The sequence below is a fragment of the Cyprinus carpio genome, chromosome B9 (genome assembly GCF_018340385.1).
Source record: "Cyprinus carpio isolate SPL01 chromosome B9, ASM1834038v1, whole genome shotgun sequence".
Lineage (NCBI taxonomy): Eukaryota > Metazoa > Chordata > Actinopteri > Cypriniformes > Cyprinidae > Cyprinus > Cyprinus carpio.
The window spans coordinates 929,166-949,464 of NC_056605.1; the positions used below are offsets into that span (position 1 = coordinate 929,166).

Here is a 20,299-nt window from a genome sequence, read left to right on the forward strand (position 1 = left end):
TCTGTATAAACACTGAAAATAATAAAAATAATCGTGTTGCATTGTTGTCTGTGGATATGAAGCAGAATTTTTTTTTTTTATGACATTTGCCAAGTACGGTAACCCATACTTGAAATTGGTGCTCTGCATTTAACCCATCCAAGTGCACACACACAGCAGTGAGAAGTGAACACACACCGTGAACACACACCCCCGGAGCAGCGGGAAGCTATATCCAGCACCCGGGGAGCAACTGGGGGTTCAGTGCCTTGCTCAAGGGCACTTCAGCCATGGGTATTGAGGGTGGAAGAGAGCGCTGTTCATTCACTCCCTCTCACCTACAACTCCTGCCAGTTTGAATTTTGTGTGCATTAAGAAAAGAGGGCAAATTGGAGTAATACCTTAACTCAAATTGGTTTAATGTTGTTTGTTTATGGTTGTCTTTGGCTCAAAGGGGTTCACAATTTTTTTTTTTTTCCTGTTTTTTTTTTCCCCATGAGAATCCTTTATAGGGCTGTCTTTACAGTGCTTTTTTTTTTTTTTTTACATATAAATAAATGTATAAATTGGCACCCCAGGACCAGTCAATCTGCTACAATATATTTTAATCTGACACAGGAGATTAATGAGGAGACAATCAAACTAGCAGATGACAGTACATTCTCTTTTTAAACCCTGCTGTTGTTAAAGCTAATAAAGACATCAAGTGACAATAATGAATTAAGATTCTATAAGAATCATAAGAAATCTGCATGTCAGCATACAGATATGACAAATATGGCTCAAATGTCATAAACCTCAGAAAGGTGCTGCTGTCTATACATGTGAAATAAGCGGACAGATGTTGGAAGAGAGAGAGGCAAAGCTGCAAAAAGCCAGAGTCATGTGGTATCAAGCACAGAGCTCCCGCAGCGTCCCATCACGCAGCTCTACTCTGTGCTTTCTGCTGCTCATCTGAAGGTCAGCGTGTGTGGTGGATCTGTGACTGGAGTCCTCCTCTGTGGAGTAAACACCCGAGTCTCCGCTGCTGTGTCGGCTGTGTGTGCTGGAGTCCTGTTCCCCAGCGTTTGAGTGCTCATCCACCGCCACAGCGTCCAGCTCAGCACTGACCATGACCAGCGGCTCACACACAGACTCTGGAGACTCAGGAGCCAGCAGCTGCGGCGTCTCTGACTCACTTAAACCACAGCTGAAGAGACAGAGAGAACATGTATTTAAATGATGGGGTGACCCCTTAAGGAACAAAAGAACACAGAATTGTTGATGGTTTCAGAAAGGGAAATCTGTTATAACACTCTTTATGACATTGACCTTTGTTCATTCCATACGTCAGTGATTTGTTTTCTATATTAATAATTGTGTGGAATTGAAAGGTTTTGTTCAACTGACTGGCTTCTCTCTTCAGACCTCAGAACTGTACATGAATTATGAGCTTCTAGAGCGTCTGACCTCCTAACTGAACTCCTTTTCACATTGAACATATAAATAAAAACAGTATAAATAACAAAAAATAAACAACACAGTTCTTTCTTAGTCTTATTAAGTGCAAAAATTAAGTACAGCCATAATCAAAGTAGGCTGCTCTCAATATTCAAAGTGCAAATAGAGACCATGATACAGAGCTGTAGACCAGGGGTTTTCAAACCTTTTAGGACATGTAAACTTGCTGCTTTCGTGGTATTTTTGTAGTTCTGTACTACTGTGGACCTGTGGTGTTAGTTGTACATTTGTACAAGTAGTAGTGGAAAAGACTCCATTCGTGTTTTGTGCTTTTGTTGTTAGCACTTCCGTTTAGTTGGAGTTAAATTTAGCAATGGCTTCCTGAGAGGATTTCCTAAGGGAACCTTCAGATGAGTTGCTTGAGCTTTTTAAAAAAGATCAACTCTTGCAATTAGCCTCTCATTATGATATTACCAGTAGTGAGAAGCGTTTAAAGGATAAAGGACATCATTAGAAATGTGTTGATTTATAATGGTATTTTAAAAGTTAGGCCATGGTTGCTCCCTTGTCTGAAGCTGCAGTTCAGCTGAGACTTAAGGAGTAAACTTTACAGGAGAAACCAGCTGGAGGCTAGGGACAGGGAAAGGCAATTAAAGGAGAAACAAATGTATCTTGAACATGAACGGTTTCTTAAGGGGTTTGAGTTGAAGACCGCTTCTGAAAGATCAGCTCCCAGAAGTGATGTTTCTTTGTTTGATGTTAGTAGCCAAATTAGGTTAGTGCCTCCCTTTTCTGAGAAGGATGTTGAGATATATTTTTCTCTCTTTGATTGTGTGGCGACCACATCCAAATGGCCCAGAAATGTGTGGACTTTGCTTTTACAAAAAATTTGGTAGGTAAGGCTCAAGCAGCTTATTCTGCTCTAAGCCTTGAGAAGAGCACTGATTATGATGAGGTTAAAGCAGCTATACTAAAGGCATACAGTGGGTACGGAAAGTATTCAGACCCCCTTAAATTTTTCACTCTTTGTTATATTGCAGCCGTTTGCTAAAATCATTTGTTCTTTTTTTTTCCTCAATGTACACACAGCACCCCATATTGACAGAAAAACACAGAATTGTTGACATTTTTGCAGATTTATTAAAAAAGAAAAACTGAAATATCACATGGTCCTAAGTATTCAGACCCTTTGCTGTGACACTCATATATTTAACTCAGGTGCTGTCCATGTCTTCTGATCATCCTTGAGATGGTTCTACACCTTCATTTGAGTCCAGCTGTGTTTGATTATACTGATTGGACTTGATTAGGAAAGCCACACACCTGTCTATATAAGACCTTACAGCTCACAGTGCATGTCAGAGCAAATGAGAATCATGAGGTCAAAGGAACTGCCTGAAGAGCTCAGAGACAGAACCAAAAAAACCCAAAAAACCACCCAAGCTTACAAAAACAATTTCTGCTGCACTTAAGGTTCCTAAGAGCACAGTGGCCTCCATAATCCTTAAATGGAAGACGTTTGGGATGACCAGAACCCTTCCTAGAGCTGGCCGTCCGGCCAAACTGAGCTATCGGGGGAGAAGAGCCTTCGTGAGAGAGGTAAAGAAGACCCCAAAGATCACTGTGGCTGAGCTCCAGAGATGCAGTCGGGAGATGGGAGAAAGTTGTAGAAAGTCAACCATCACTGCAGCCCTCCACCACTCGGGGCTTTATGGCAGAGTGGCCTGACGGAAGCCTCTCCTCAGTGCAAGACACATGAAAAAACACCTGAAGGACTCCAAGATGGTGAGAAATAAGATCTCTGTCTGGTCTGATGAGACCAAGATAGAACTTTCTGGCCTTAATTCTAAGCGGTATGTGTGGAGAAAAACAGGCACTGCTCATCACCTGTCCAATACAGTCCCAACAGTGAAGCATGGTGGTGGCAGCATCATGCTGCAGGGGGTGTTTTTCAGCTGCAGGGACAGGACGACTGGTTGCAATCGAGGGAAAGATGAATGCGGCCAAGTACAGGGATATCCTGGACGAAAACCTTCTCCAGAGTGCTCAGGACCTCAGACTGGGCCGAAGGTTCACCTTCCAACAAGACACTGACCCTAAGCACACAGCTAAAATAACGAAGGACTGTCTTCACAACAACTCTGCGACTGTTCTTGAATGGCCCAGCCAGAGCCCTGACTTAAACCCAATCGAGCATCTCTGGAGAGACCTGAAAAAATGGCTGTCCACCAACGTTTACCATCCAACCTGACAGAACTGGAGAGGATCTGCAAGGAGGAATGGCAGAGGATCCCCAAATCCAGGTGTGAAAAACTTGTTGCATCTGCATTCTTCCCAAAAAGTCTCATAGCTGTATTAGATCAAAAGGGTGCTTCTACTAAATACTGAGCAAAGGGGTCTGAATACTTAGGACCATGTGATATTTCAGTTTTTCTTTTTTTAATAAATGTGCAAAAATGTCAACAATTCTGTGTTGTGTACATTAATAAAGAAAAAAAATGAACTTAAATGATTTTAGCAAATGGCTGCAATATAACTAAGGCTGCATTTACACTGCAGGAAAGAGTGAACAATTGCAAAGCAGGGGTCTGAATACTTTCCTTGGTAAACTTGCTCGTCACACTTATGTTGAGTTTGCAAAGCAAAAGGAGAGTCTGTTTGATCGGTGGTGTACATATCTTAGAGGGTGGAAAGTAAGGAGCGTGTCTGGGACACCCCTAGTTTGAATGTCTGATAGACTCGTACATACAATCCATAAGAAAAAAAAAATAACCTCATGACAGCGCTTCTCTGTGCATGTTGGCTGCATACAAGCTTTAAGAAAGAAAAAATAACTTCCTTGCTCAAAACTGCTTTAGTACTTTTCAAATTGAAGGGCTTTACTGCGGACTCGTAAAACTGTCTCTTGTTGCCATCTAATGGCAAAACAATGAACTAAAATCATCACGAACACACAGTTCACCTAAAAATTAAAATTAGGCTGCCTGAGGCATCCTAGGTGTATATTACCTTCAATCTTTCAGACGAATCCAGTCGGAGTTATATTAAAAATTGTCTTTGATCTTTCAAGCTCTATCATTGCAGTCAGCGGGTGTTGCATTGCTTCAGTCCAGAAGACGTGAAATAAAAAGCACCACCACCAGACTAATACTATTTTGGTCGACTAAGCCTCTTCTTAAAAATTACCGTGATAAACACTAGGTCGATCTCATATAAGACCTTTTTATTAAATGATCCTATCTCCGCTTGGGAGCTGGACTTTTTGTTTGTGACAGAGACTTGGCTCAATCCTGGCAATCTGGGCTATTTATCTGAAAACTCTTTAACCACCATCGTGTAGGAAAATAACGACATAGCTGGTGCCATCTCTTGTCCCACGTGTGATTATAAGCTTGACAAATTAAACCCTAAACATATGGACCTCTTTTTTACATTTCTGGGTTTCTCAGCAGCAGAAATCATAGTTGGGTTAACTTGAATGGTAGTGAATGGGAGAGTACCACAAACATTTTTTGCACTCCCATTTGCTCAAATAGCAAAAGAAAAACTCCACGATACTGTTTTCATGACTTTTAAAAATAGGAAAAATATTGAAACAACCCCATAACATAAATCATAAGATACAACCCCATAGAATCTACAACCCCTCCCATAGACGGTGAATTAGAAACACCCTCGCATTAGCTTTAACTAGTTTTTTCATAATTTGATGTAAAGGTGATATAATACAAATTAAAGCTGCAAGCAGCGATGAAAGGGCCCTCGCACCCGGGCTCATCGCCACCCGGTGGCCATAGGGAAACAGCAAACTTTGGGAAATATGCTTATAAAATGTGGCCTTAAGATGACAAATTTCCTGTTGCCAGCAGGTGGCGCTATGACTATAAATCAATATTGGCCTTAAGATGAGTTCAGGCCAGGACTCTTATAAAACATGTGAAGTTTGGGGCAGATCGGACATTATATGCATGAGTTAAAACAACTTCCTGTTTCATAGTATCAATAGCATGCTTTAGCACTTACTAAGTGTTGCTAGAAATTTTCTCAAACATGCTAGAATGTTTAGCACACAATGGCATATTTTGCTGTGTTGTTAATAGTGAATAACAGTGTAAAAAACACGTTACTTCCTGTTGCCAGTAGGTGGCGCTATAACTATAACGAAATATGAACATGAAGATATCTTCAGGCCAAGACTCTAATCAAACATGTGAAGTTTGAGGCAGACTGGACATTGTATGCACGAGTCACAGTTATGTCCTGCTTCACTGCATTAATAGCATACTTTAACACTTAGCTACATGTTGCTAGCATGTTTTAGCATGGTTCTAGAATGTTGCCAGCCTATTTAACACTTGTGGCTGCTTTTTATTATGTTGCTAGGAGTCCATAACAGTGTTAAACATTTCACTTCCTGTTGCCAGCAGGTGGCACTATGACTATAATCAAATATGGGCATGAAGTTGTGTGGTCAGAACAGGACTCTTATCAAACTTGTTAAATTTGGGTCAGATTGCACACTGCATGCCTGAGTTACAGCAACTTCCTCTTTCACTGCATTAATAGCATACTTTAGCACTTAGCTAAGTGCTGCTAGCATGTTTTAGTAAGTTTCTAGCATGTTGCCAGTGTATTAAGTTTGGGGGAGATCGGACTTCCTGTTACCAGCAGGTGGCGCTATGACTATAACAGAATTTTGGCATGTTGATGTGTTCAGGACATGACTTGTCAAACGTGTGAAGTTTGGGGCAGATCGGACAGATTGCTGCCAGGGACACACCCCTTGACGAAAACTCAAAATCTTTGCAATAAAAAAAAATCACAAAGGTCTTATGATGAACCTCACCAAATTTGAAGATGAATTTGAAGTACGAGGCATGGAAATGGCAAAAACTGCACAAAAATTGTACAGGAAATTCAAAATAACGTACTTCCTGTTGGGTTTTGGATTTTTTCCCACGAGACTTTTTTGTAGGTAATGGTATGTTACACACATGTACTGATTTTCATGCATGTACGTGAAACGTAGCTCGAGGCGCACTCCGCTGAAATTTAACAGGTGGCGCTATCGAGCCATTTTGCCACACCCACTTCTGAAACCTATATCAGATGTAAATTTTCGCAAGTTCTGATGTGTGTGCAAAGTTTTGTGAGTATTAGAGCATGTTTAGGCCTTTAAAAATGCGATTCATTTCGGAGAAGAAGAAGAAGCGGAAGAATAATAATACACGGAGCAATTCCAAGAGGGTCCTCGCATCTCGGTGCTCGGGCCCTAATTATAGTGTTATAAACATACATATAAAAATACATATGTAAAAAGATCAAGTGTACATATAAAAATACTTTATAATAAAAATGACCTATGTCTATGCTAATATGGCAGAGAGCCTGAGGATTTACGATGCTGATGCCTGTTAAAGGTGTCAACACAGTCTTGTGAAAAGGGCCCATAGGGGTCTTTACCGATTTTCGTCCAGGACATTTCCTTGGAAAATGGAAAAATGGAGACTTCTGTGCATCCCAAAAAACAACACTTGTAATGCCTCTTTAGCGCTGACATTGTATATCTCCAGCAGCTACAGCAAGAAACAGTAATGGCGGACCGCTGCTTCTCACTCAGACCTATGTCTATGCTAATAAGGCAGAGAGAGCCACAAATGGGCTGGACTTTTTCCCTATGATGATGTGTACATAATGAGAATCTGGAATCGCTTGTTCGGAGAGAGTGTTTATGATTTATTAGGATTATAAAAAAAAATGATTCTTGTCGCCCCAGTGTTCTGATTGGGACACACATCACAGTATGTTAAGGGGCGTAACATTTCCGTCACACGCTTGAGGTATTCAGCCAATCACAACGCACTGGATAGCTGGCCAATCAGAGCACACCTTGCTTTTCACACCGATGAGCTTTGTAAAAATCAACATGTTTCAGAAGGCGGGGCATAGAGGAGCAACAATAATGTACAGTGTTGTGGAAAATTAATGTTTTTTGCATGTTGAACCTTAAACCGCATAAACACTTTGGTTGCCATTGCATTACACCAAATACTTAAAAAGATGACAAAATAAATGTTCACACTTTAGCTTTGAATATTAGCATCAACGCAAAACACATTTATTTGTTGACCCCTTTTAAAAGATGAAACACTCAGGTGAAGCGGGATTAAAGTTATTCAATTTCTAAACCCATAGCACAGAACACAAACATATCCATTATGGGTGGTTTGGTGGATTTACTTTGCCATATATTTACTCCACAGCACAACAACTGTTACAATATTAGCCCTTCCCTGAATGACTGTTCTTGGCCAAATTCAGGGAAGTTTTATTCCTTTTTTAATAAAATCGCTGACAGGCGCATTTGGACACTACAGCACAGAGTTATCCTTTAACAAAAAGTCATCACAAAAAGCTGATATGATTCTTTAGGGTCGCATCAAAGAAAAGTACTATAGGTGACATATCTTTAATTCCACTTTTACCTCTTCAATGCATTATATTTCCAGCAGTAAGTTGGCACTCCAAAAATTTAAGAACATGATTTGAACACCAACACGAGTTTGAATACCAAAAATCAGCATAGACTGCACCTGAATCGCCCTTTCTAAAATTAAAATGACACACACAATCTGGAATATGGAACATAATGAAGACGACGCAGCTGTGACGGAGCACTTTAATTGCACGTGAGGATTAATGACAGTATTCGATCGTATGCCTATTTAAACACGCCTACCAATAGTCTAAAAGCAACTCATGTTGGACACTTATCATGGTAATTTTGTCTGTAGTTTAGAAAAAGGTAAAAAATTAGGCCCCAAGCAGATCCTACATGGTTTTTAATTGTACATCTACAGTGTAAATCCGATTTTTTTACACTCATGATAACAAGGTGTAACTATATTTTGCCGGAAAATAATTGCGACGGTGTAGCAGAACAAATATTAAGTTTCGCAGTATCGCATCGCCTAATCAATAATAATCATTCAGTTTGGTATTAAATCCGGATATGTTCTTAACACTGCTGTGTGTTGTGCCATGTTAAGCCGACAAATGAAATGGGTTGATACCGTCAACTTGTCCACTAGGCGTTGCGCTCGCAGTATTAAGATCTGTAAAAATGGTTTTAGCAGTACGGTTATATCAAGTGTTTGGATCCGATCCGTTAAAAATCAAAATGGTATTCGGACGCCTGCTCTCACTTAATTTCAGCTCCTCGCTTATAGAACAGCTTACCTCTTCACATTAGAACTTGTGCCACTCTTGATGCATTTAAATCTAATTTAAAGACTCAAATTTCTAAACTAACATATAACTCCAATAAAATATGAATGTGTTAGGTCCTGGTATGTAAAGCCTGCATTTTACAGCGAGGGTAAACTTTTGATATATGACTAAAAGGGCCAGCAGCGCCCAGTTCAAGAACTTTAATTCCAAAGGGGCCAGCATGCAGAGATTGTTGATAAGCAGTTCAAGAAAAAAAAAAAAAATTTTTTTTTAATAACAAAATTAAAAAAAAAACCCTTGGAAGTGTTTCATCAGAGCAACGCAGGCTGAGACAAAGAGCTAACAATGAGAAATAACTCCACTGACTGGCTTCCACGATAGAGGAAATGGGCTTGGGGAAATGACAAAAGGCCTAATCATTATACTCTTTTTTTTAAGGTACATTTTAACTCCACTTACACTTCATACATGTTGTAAAAATATGTACTCCTCTGCATACAATTCAAGTCAACATCTCTACACCATCCTTGTAACATTCTATTCACCCTGAGACAAAGAGCTCTTTTATTCCTGAAGACAGCTGTAAATATACAATGATAAATGTATTTGGATAAACAGTTTTCATACTACGCTTTGGATAAACTACTAAAATGTATAAATTGACCTGAGATGCAGCAAATGTATTTAAAACCTTATGATGTATCTCATTTTAGAGCAGGTAACGGAGTATAAATGTTCTGTACCTCCTGAATGTGATCCGGGAGGTGAACAGCTGGGCAGAAGGTGCTCTTGAGGAGCGATAACATCTTGTTAAAGCAGAAGTACAGCAGCACCAGCAGGAGGCACAGCAGCAGAGAAATCAGGACGTACAGAAATATCTGCCAGTACGGCATCTGACCTGAAATCACACACAGCGTTCGTTTCGTAAAGTCCCTGTATGCCACACACTCATTCGTCTGACAGAAGATTCACTTGTCATCATGAGCACCGAATCTGCCTTATGTAACATCATCCATGCACGTAGGCTATGAATGCTCATAAATGTGGATGAATAACCATGTCAATCATTTAAAAAAGAACCAATAGGTATGAGTTGTACAATTATTAAATCAATCACTTTCCCAAAACGGTAGCCTTTACTAGGTACAGTGCTTATTTTAGAAACAGATGTTGGAGGTTAAATTGTGTCACTGGAGCACTGTTTTTTTTCTTTCGGTGGCTGCATGTTACACATATTTTCTTCAATCTGACATGAATGACTCGTGTGTATGATGGAGCTGCTGACCTTCAGTGCGTGTGCAGTGTGTGTCGCTGAAGACACTGCTCTTATTATGGAAGTCATCATGGCTCTGAACTCTCACACAGTACCACGTCTGTCTGTCCAGCTCAGTCAGCATCACCAGATTGTTCTTCGTCTCCAGGACTTTAGCCTTCTGCAAGGACAGTCAGAGCAAGACATTATATCACTCAGCAGTGCCATCTATACAGTAATACTGCATTGAAAACACACCAGTCATGTACATAAAATAATAAGGTCTGTTAACAAGACTGAATGCATCAGGTTTTCTGAAATAACAATGAACTAGGCCAGTGGTTCCCAATCAATGCTTTTGGCATCTCTCTTATCTGACACACACATTTGAGGTCTTGGAGTCTTCACTAATGAGTTGAATCAGGTGTGTTTGAATGGGGAGACATCTAAAATGTGCAGCGTTGGGAGTTCTCCAGGACCAGGATTGGGAACCACTGAACTAGGCTATACTTTCAATGCATTTACTAGTTCAGTCTAGATTAAGATTGTTGATCAGCCTACACTTTAACTGATGTGGACATATTTTCTTTTGAAACCATTCACCCGTGCAATGAGGAAACACTCTAACTCTCTGATGACTAAGCACCAATTGATGAGCAGTATCAGTGTCCATTTATGCTGCTATGCTACAATCACCCATCACACAGCATTGGTGAAACACAAACCTGCAGACTAGTGTAAGAGTTCACCTCTCAGTGTGCTGTGAGAAGCCAGATACTTCATTTACTTTATACACACTGAAACTGGTCAATATCTAAATAATAATGATTATCTTTATATCTATTATTATGAGTAAACAAATATACAAACTAAAATTATAGTAGTTAAATGTAATATTAAGAAACTATTTATTTGTTTTACATTTTTCAAAGTCCCAATTTTTTTTTAAAGCTTTATAAAAAAAAAATAAAAAAAAAAATAAAAAAAATAGTTCCCACATGTTCAGAGACTATTGTATCCCACAATATTTTAAAAAATAAACAACAATAAACAAATTAATATGAATTAAGATCAGAAACCACCATCTTTCTACAGGATGTGGTCACAGCATTTCTGAGATTGAAACTGAAGATAACTTGAAGTATCCAAACGCAGGTGCTGCGGAAACCCATGCGAGAGCTTTTGGCGCGAGTGTGCAGATACCTGAGGCCCTTCAGAGCGTCTCCAGTACTGGATGAGGTAGCTCAACTTGTTCTTCAGCAAAGTTTTCATGGACTGATTGGTGCTGCTCAAAGGGTCGGTGATGATGATCTCTAGATCTTCTTTAACCGAGCTCAGCTTCAAGCTGGAGGGAGGACCTAAAGCTGAAAAAAAAAAAAAAAAAAAAAAGAAAAAAAAAAAGAAAAAAAAAAAAAAAAAAAAAAAAAAAAAAAAAAAAAAAAAAAAAAAAAACTGACTGACAGACTACTAGCTGAGAGCAGAAAAAAAAAGAAGCCAGGGTCAGAAAACAAACAGACAGACAGACAGACAGACTACTAACAGACAGACAGACTACTGACAGACAGACTACTGACAGACAGATTACTGACCGACTGACAGACTACGTCTACTAACAGACAGACAGACTACTGACAGACAGACAGACAGAAAAACAGTCTATTAACAGACAGACAGACAGACAGAAAGACTGACAGACTACTGACAGACTGACAGAAAACTAACAGACAGAAAAACTGCCAGACTATTGACAGAGAGACTAACAGAGAGACAGTGTCTACTAACAGACAGACTGACTGACAGATAGAGACATACAGACAGACTACTGACAGACAGAGAGACTGACAGACAGACAGAGACTGACAAACAGATTGACAGACAGACAAGACTACTGACAGAGAGACTGACAGACAGACAGACTACTAACAGACAGACTACTGAGAGACAGAGAGACTGACAGACAGACAGACAGACTACTGACAGACAGACTGACAGACATAGTCTACTAACAGACAGACAGACTACTGACAGACAGACAGACTGACAGACTACTGACAGACTGACAGACATAGTCTACTAACAGACAGACAGACTACTGACAGACATACTAACCAAATAAAGACAGACTGACAGACTACTGACAGACTGACAGACATAGTCTACTAACAGACAGACAGACTACTGACAGACAGACAGACAAACAGACAAACAGTCTATTAACAGACAGACAGAAAGACTGACAGACTACTGACAGACAGACAGACAGAAAACTAACAGACAGAAAAACTGCCAGACTATTGACAGAGAGACTGACAGAGACAGTGTCTACAGACAGACTGACTGACCGATAGAGAGACATACAGACAGACTACTGACAGACAGCCTACTGACAGACAGAGAGACTGACTGACAGACAGACAGACAGAGACTGACAAACAGATTGACAGACAGACTACTGACAGAGAGACTGACAGACAGACAGACTACTAACAGACAGACTACTGAGAGACAGAGACTGACAGACAGACAGACAGACTACTGACAGAGAGACTGACAGATGGACAGACAAACTGACAGACTACTGACAGACATAGTCTACTAACAGACAGACAGACTACTGACAGACAGACAGACAAACAGACAAACAGTCTATTAACAGACAGACAGAAAGACTGACAGACTACTGACAGACAGACAGACAGACAGACAGACAGAAAACTAACAGACAGAAAAACTGCCAGACTATTGACAGAGAGACTGACAGAGACAGTGTCTACTAACAGACAGACTGACTGACCGATAGAGAGACATACAGACAGACTACTGACAGACAGCCTACTGACAGACAGAGAGACATACAGACAGACTACTGACAGACAGCCTACTGACAGACAGAGAGACTGACTGACTGACAGACAGACAGACAGAGACTGACAAACAGATTGACAGACAGACTACTAACAGACAGACTACTGAGAGACAGAGACTGACAGACAGACAGACAGACAGACTACTGACAGAGAGACTGACAGACGGACAGACAAACTGACAGACTACTGACAGACTGACAGACATAGTCTACTAACAGACAGACAGACTACTGACAGACAGACAGACAGACAGACAGACTGACAGACTACTGACAGACTGACAGACATAGTCTACTAACAGACAGACAGACTACTGACAGACAGACTACTGACAGACAGACAGACTGACAGACAGACAGACAGACAGAGACTGACAAACAGATTGACAGACAGAAAGACTACTGACAGAGAGACTGACAGACAGACAGACTACTAACAGACAGACTACTGAGAGACAGAGAGACTAACAGACAGACAGACTACTGACAGACAGACTGACAGACAGACAGACAGACAAACAGTCTACTAACAGACAGACAGACAGACAGACAGACAGAAAGACTGACAGACAGAAAACTAACAGAGACTGACAAAAAGATTGACAGACAGAGAGACTGACAGACTACAGACAGAAAACTAACAGACAGACCACTGACAGACAAAGAGACTGACAGACAGACTACTGACAGAGTGACTGACAGACTATTGACAGAGACTGACAAAGAGAGTCTACAGACAGACAGACAGACTACTGACAGACAGACAGAGCTCACCGTGTTCATCAGGACAGAATCTGATCTGGACCCAGCCGGAGGACTGCTGTGATGTGTTGGCCCGCACACGCAATAGAAAACAAATATCGTAACTCAGTTCAGCTCCAGTGAAATCACAGCGATGCTCCAAATCATTGACACACAATGATGTCCGGTACTTCTCATTACTGGCCTTCCGGGACCGAAACTCACTGTTGGAGGAAAGGACTACGTAAGTGCACTTGATCTGACAGTAAAGCAGTGCTTCCCGAGCCTGTTCCTGGAGCCCCAGTGCTGTCTCCTTCATCAAACATACCTGATTCAGCTCATCAGCAGACACTGGAACGAGTCTATCAGATAAAGTAGATGTGTTAGATGTGGTTGTGTGGGGCTCAAGGAACAGGCTTTAGAAGAACAACAAAACAATCAGTTCAGTTGGTCATCCAATCCTGGAGAGATGAGTACCTCAGGGAAACAATGAACATCTCTTATTTAGAGTTCACTGAAGCATTAAAATGTCACCCCTCTTTTGGACGTCCCAAGTTTTACTAGCTTCTGTTTTTGTCAAGCCCCTGCCTACATCCTTACTATACAGTAAGGCACACTAATCAGTTTATGACTATATGATTATTTACATCTGTCAGCATGAGGTTTCGCGTATGCATTTGTGCTTTGTATAGACTATGGTGAATACGTAGCTGTCTGAAGACGGGCCCTTCGCGTCACCTTTGACTTCATCTGTGCTTAATAAAGCCTGAGCATTTCTCATTTCATACAGCTGTAATGCAAAAATTATATAGATAACTATAACAATAACGCTCTTGGTAGTATTTGTTGTACTCTCTTTAATTTATGTTGATTTTCCGTCACTCATTTCTGCATTACAGTAATAGTGAGAATAAAAACAAAACATCTGGACAAAGTGCTCAGAAAGTAATCAGAGGAAAAGACTGTCGATATTCCAAAAAAGTGTAGGCCTAATTTTCTATATGCTAAATATAATTTAGCAGGTATTTTCCTTAGTATTTTGAGATATAAGGTTTATTTTTGAGGTTTATTTGAAAATAAACCTGACCTTAAGAAGCATTTCCACGATCAGAGACACTGTTATGAGCTGCGGAGATGCTGTGATCATGTGATCATGTGCTCAGCCGATCAAAATATGTATTACAGAGTGTATGATGTCTCATGTCCTGTACAAACTATTAGTTGTATTTTTTTATTTTTTCACCTTAACAGCTTATTCTGTCACAAACCCAAATAAGCACGGGCACACGGGTCATGTGCATGAAGCAAACGCAGGCGAAGGCTCTTACTCTAGACACTGCACAGTGAAGGTGACGGTCTGGTTGGCGGCGGTCTCGTGAGGCCAGTCCCACCGCAGCACATAACGGGTGTTGAGCGAGTCCACGCTGACGTTCTCAGGACGCCTCAGATCTCCAAATCCTGCCAGACACACAGAGACAGCACACCCACGTATTTATATATGAACAGACTTTTTATGCAGGGATCCGAAGTGAAAGAAAATAACGTTTTAAAGCATCTGTGTGAAAACAAACCTGAAAAGAGACAAATACTGAGATATTCTTTGCTGCATTAAGTGACTTATTCATGGGATTGACCAATAGGCCTAATTAAATAACTAATGCACAGCATATGTTGCCTGTTTTGTTACAGCAAAATACAAGCAAAAGAGAAAACAATACAGATGAAGAGTTACAGCGAATGAGAAGAGCTCATGCCACAGGCATTCCTGTTACAGCACGTCTTATTCAAATACCAAGCCTTACATCACTCTCCTGACATCTGAATGTCAAACTGAAAAAAAAATGACTATTTGCAGGTAACCTTGATGATTTGAAATGATTTGTTTTGGTCTTTGACAGGAAATTCCCTAAACTGGTGTTACACTGAATTCTGTGACCCTAGTAGGCGCTGCTGTCACTGTTTGGCTTGAACTGGATCACACGGCGGATTGAGTACACAAACAGCGTAACTTCAAACATAGGGGAGATCTGTGACTACAGCTTCATAAAATGTCTGCGCGTTAACTCTCCTGGCACCCGTGCACATTGTATGAGTGCGTCAGTACAGTCTGTACGGGTTTGGAACGACATGAGGGAGAGTAAATGATGACAGAATTGACATTTTTGGGTGAACTATCCCTTTAAGAGAGTGTTAATTTTGGCAGGCATTTTTGATTTAGTCTTAGTCTTTATCTTGAGACGAAAATGCTTAATAGTCACATTTTAGTCATTTAAGTCTTTCATAGTTTTAGTCGACAAAAAGTCATTGTATTTATTTCAACTTTTAGTTATTACTTTTAGCCAAACTGTAGTTACCAAAATTTATTTTGGTAGCTATTTTATATGTAGTCTTCAAACTAAAATAATCATTAATTCTTCTCTCTTTAGACCAAATCAATTAAGCTCATGAGAAATTTGAATCAAGGACTGAATTTGGAAAAACCTGAATAAATTATGACAGTTTTCATTTTTGGGTGAACTATCCCTTTAAAGCCACCTTTCCACTGCACACGACATTCGGACACGATTGTCGCATTTATCCCTCAAGTGGCAATCGCGCAGAACTTTCAAACTGGTCTTGCAGCAACCGTTACCTCGGCATATTCACCATGGTAAAATTAATAATTTTAATGAATATAATTAATGTATGAATGCATCGTCACAAATCAGATGACACCCCAAAATAAAAACAGTAGGTTTTATTCCACTAATCAACGTAAATAATGATTTAATAATTATAAAATAATTATTTCTGCCATAATAATTCTAAAGCACCATTTCACAAAAATAGTGTTTAAAGAATAATGTTAACGTGAACAAAATATTGATAATTCTGACTTAGCGTCGATAGTTTTGATTAGAATACATCACATCCGGTCGGGCGGTCGCATACAGTCTAGCCGCAGAAGTTCAAATATTTGAACGTATCCGAAGCTTAAATCGGATCCGAAATTTCACGCAGCTCCCGCACTACTTTCCACTGGAAATGAATGACTTCCGGTCTGTCGCTTGTCAGTGGAAAGGCGGATTAACAGTAGTGAAAAAGGAGATATATATAAATTATTAATAAATATATATATATATATATATATATATATAAATATATACCCACACAACCAAACACATATTTAAACGCGGCCCACTCCAAAAAAAACAAAGAGCAGTGGTTCCCAACCTTTTTCAACTCGCGGTCCACACAACCAAACACATATGTTTGCGCGGCCCACTGCAAAAAAAATTAACTGACCCCGCTATTGTTGGGTTAATAACTTAGTACTCAGAAGCTAGATTGTTAACTGTATTTATTGAATGAACTAGGGCTGTGCGATATGGACAAAAAAAACCTACCGCGATTTCTTTGATCAATTTTGCAATTTCGATTTTAATCACAATTTTGACACACACAGATATGCTTTACAGTCATAAATGCATTCACTATGAATTTGAAACATATTTCCAAAAGAAAACCAATTAGAGCTTTATCAAAAAGTTGTAACGTCTCTAGAACAGACATGTCAAAATAATCTTTATAGTAAAGGTGTAACAAAATTTCTAGACTTATGGCAAAAAAATAAATAAATAAATAAATCCTGTGTCCAGGGACTTATTTTCTTTTTTTTTGCCATACATTGTTCATAGAGCTCATTAATTGTAGCGGTGCCTCAGGTGTTGAAATAGATTTGTTATACATTATACAGGTTCACACGTACTCCGTCTGCAGTGCGTATACATTATGTGTATGCGGTGCAGAAGCAGCAGCGAGAGCGCGTTATTGTAACGCGAAAGCACATTAAAATAATGCGCGAGCGCGAATCTGTCCGCACGCAGATTTCCTTTGCTCTGTCACAAAACCAGACGCACGTGCTCAGATACACGCTGCTCTCGCCCGGAGAAAGTGTGCGCACTTAAAACGTGTCTTCTCTCACTCAAACTGCATCCTGTGCAGTCACAACTCTCTCTGTGCTCATGCGGTAGATATTAATTATTTTCCCACGTTTTTATTTCTAGCCTCTTACCGCGTGCAGTGTGAACGCTCTGATCCGTTAACATGGGCTCTGAAAAAAGGCGCATCACAGACAGTGTGTGAACCTGGAGTTACGTACAGTAGGCATATGCCCAGTCTGTTCTGTTCTCACGCTAGGCGCGTTGCATTCTGATTAGATCGGATGGCATACTGCGGGAGGTCAGGGCCGCGGAAAATCGTGCTATAAAGCGTTTTAGAAATCGCGCAAGCTCAAATCGTGATTTTATGACAATTTCTATCGCACAGCCCTAGAATGAACTGGCAATGAACAGAAAATAACTCGGGCTTATTTAATTATATATATGAAATTATGTTATTATGTTATGACTTAGACATTTTTACATATATTAACAATATTATTATTTATTTTAATAGTAATTGGCGGCCCACCTTCAATACCATCGCGACCCACTAGGGGGCCACGGCCCACAGGTTGAAAACCACTGCTCTACACCCTTACCCGCTTGATATGCGAACTGTAGAGGATCTAATTTGTCTACAGTTAGGGGGATGATTGTGTCCTTCAAGATCTTTTCAAAACATTTCATGACCAGGGAAGTTAATGCAGTTGGTCTAAATTCATTGAGGTCTTTAGGAAATTTGTTTTTGGGATGGGTATTACTGTTGATGTTTTCCATAAATCAGGTATATCCCCACTATCAGCACATTTTTGAAAGATAACTGTAAAAGCCTCACTAAGCTGCTCGGCACAATAATGGAGTGTACGCCCACAGATTGCGTAAGGACCGGGAGCCTTACCTATTTTTATACTTTTAAGTAGAGTTGTGACTTTTTCCTCTTGTATTTTTATCCCTCTCTGAAGCTTCCACGTCTCTCTCAATGTGACTAGGCTATCTGAGAAGGACCTTTCGAACCTGCAGAAAAATTTATTAAAAATATCTGGCAAATCGCCATCATCTATACCACTCAATTTTATTGGTTGCCCTGTTCTACACACAGGCTGATTAATGGCTGCCATAGTTTTAATGGCTTGCCAGGCTGCCTTTAAATCCCCACTATTATATTGATTTTCAATTTTATTCCTGTATTGGCTTTTTGCTTTCCTTATTTCATTTTTGACTTCTCTTGAGACAGCTTTTTTCTCTACCAGTTCCCCTAAATAGAATGTCTTCTTTTTCCTGTTGATAACACTTTTCAATTCCTTCGTTACCCAAGGCTTGTAATTAGGATAAATGACCACTTTTTTAGATGGAATAATCATATCAACACAATATTTGACATAGGCAGACATTGTTTGCGTGAGTTCATTAATATCATTACAAGTGTCATAAAAACAAGTCCAATCAGTACATTCCAGACACCCCTGTAGAGAGGAAATGCTGTCTTCTGTCCAAAGTTTTATGTTTTTTTCCTCACGCTCAAGACATCTGAACGCGGGCTTATACACAGGCATCAAATAAATACTGTTGTGGTAGGAGGCAGCAAGTGGCGGCATAGCCATAGATCTATAGGCTCCATTTACTGAACCATAACATAGATCTAAAGTGGTGTTTCCTCTGCGTTGTAGAACAAGTTATATACTGTTCATATGATCTTAAGGTCTTGTCTAAAGTACAGTGGTTAAAATCTCCTATAAAAAACTTGGGGGCCTCTGGGCAAATAGAGTCCAGTCTGTGAGTGACATCAGAGATCACTTGCGCTGCGATTGAAGCATTGGCTCGCGGATGAATATACACAAGCGTATAAAACAGTTGTTGGAACTCTCGAGGTAAATAGAACGGCCGGAGAGACACTGTCAACAATTCAATATCCGAAGTGCATATTCTTTCTCTCACTACCACAGTGTTACAGTACCTATTATTTACGTAGAGGCACACTCCTCCTCCCCGACTTTTCCCAGTTGTCATCGGGTCTCGGTCCAGGCGAATTGGGCTACCAAACCCACTCATAATCAGGTCCTGTCCCGGTCTGACTCCCTTAGCCATGTTTCCGAGAAGGCGAGAAGACAAGTGTCTCTTATATCGGGTTTGCACTTGATCCAAGCTTCCAGCTCGTCTGTCTTGTGTCTTAGTGACTGCACGTTTGAAGATAGATAGATACTAGGGAGATTAATGATAATAGAATAGATAGATAGATAATAGATTAGATAGTATAGATAGATACCCAGATAGAATATATATCGATAGGCTCGTTAGATAGAGCAGATCATGGTAATCCCAACGTCAGGTCGTATATGAGTCATCAGACAATCAATCGGAGAATAATAAGCTAGAGAACACAATCACACTCAGAAGAGCTTTCTAATAACCTTGTTTGTTTGATGTAAAAGAAAGCGGTTTTGAACAGTTCGTATCGGCGCACGCGACACAGAATGTATGGTACGCACATCATACCATGTGCACGGAGTGATGAAGCAGGGATCGGTTAACGCCACGGCAGTTTTATGAAGCTGTAAGGCACAGATCTCCCGCTATGTGTTGAAGGTTACGCTGTTTGTTGTACTCAATTCCGCCGTGTGATCCAGTTTCAAGCCAAACAGTGACAGCGACGGCCTACTAGTAGGTCACCAGGAATTCCGTGTATAACTACCAAGTGTCCTTACATGTTCCGCACAGAATCGACAAAACACCGGCAGCGCCTGCTCCCCAATTACTCTAGTAGATCGCAGCAGACTCGGTAGGAGGAAAGGGGGTCTAGATATCGATCATACTTGTTTATAAGTCGGCGGAAGTTAAACCTACTGAAAGGAGGTCAACACCTATTTGTGA

At 40.2% G+C, this 20,299-nt stretch overlaps 1 protein-coding gene across 1 annotated transcript; it reads right to left on the reverse strand.

The window, feature by feature from the left end:
- Window positions 1-467: 467 nt before the first annotated feature.
- On the reverse strand, window positions 468-19,516 carry LOC122138398 (interferon alpha/beta receptor 1a-like). The gene is made up of 7 exons (XM_042730541.1): window positions 19,477-19,516; window positions 14,837-14,966; window positions 13,542-13,732; window positions 11,105-11,268; window positions 9,935-10,082; window positions 9,358-9,547; window positions 468-1,168 (listed from the first exon to the last, which is right to left on the reverse strand). The coding sequence occupies exons 1-7, from the start codon at window positions 19,514-19,516 to the stop codon at window positions 871-873; spliced, it is 1,161 nt and encodes a 386-aa protein (XP_042586475.1). The 3' UTR covers window positions 468-870.
- Window positions 19,517-20,299: the final 783 nt, after the last annotated feature.

Coding starts and splice junctions, on each gene's coding strand:
- LOC122138398 (XM_042730541.1), bottom strand. CDS start 19,516: ATGGCTAAGGGAGTCAGACCGGGACAGGACCTGATTATGA. Junction 11,269..13,541: donor ATTCTGTCCTGATGAACACG/GTGAGCTCTGTC, acceptor TTTTTTTTTTTT/CAGCTTTAGGTCCTCCCTCC. Junction 1,169..9,357: donor ACTCCGTTACCTGCTCTAAA/ATGAGATACATC, acceptor CTGTCTCTTCAG/CTGTGGTTTAAGTGAGTCAG.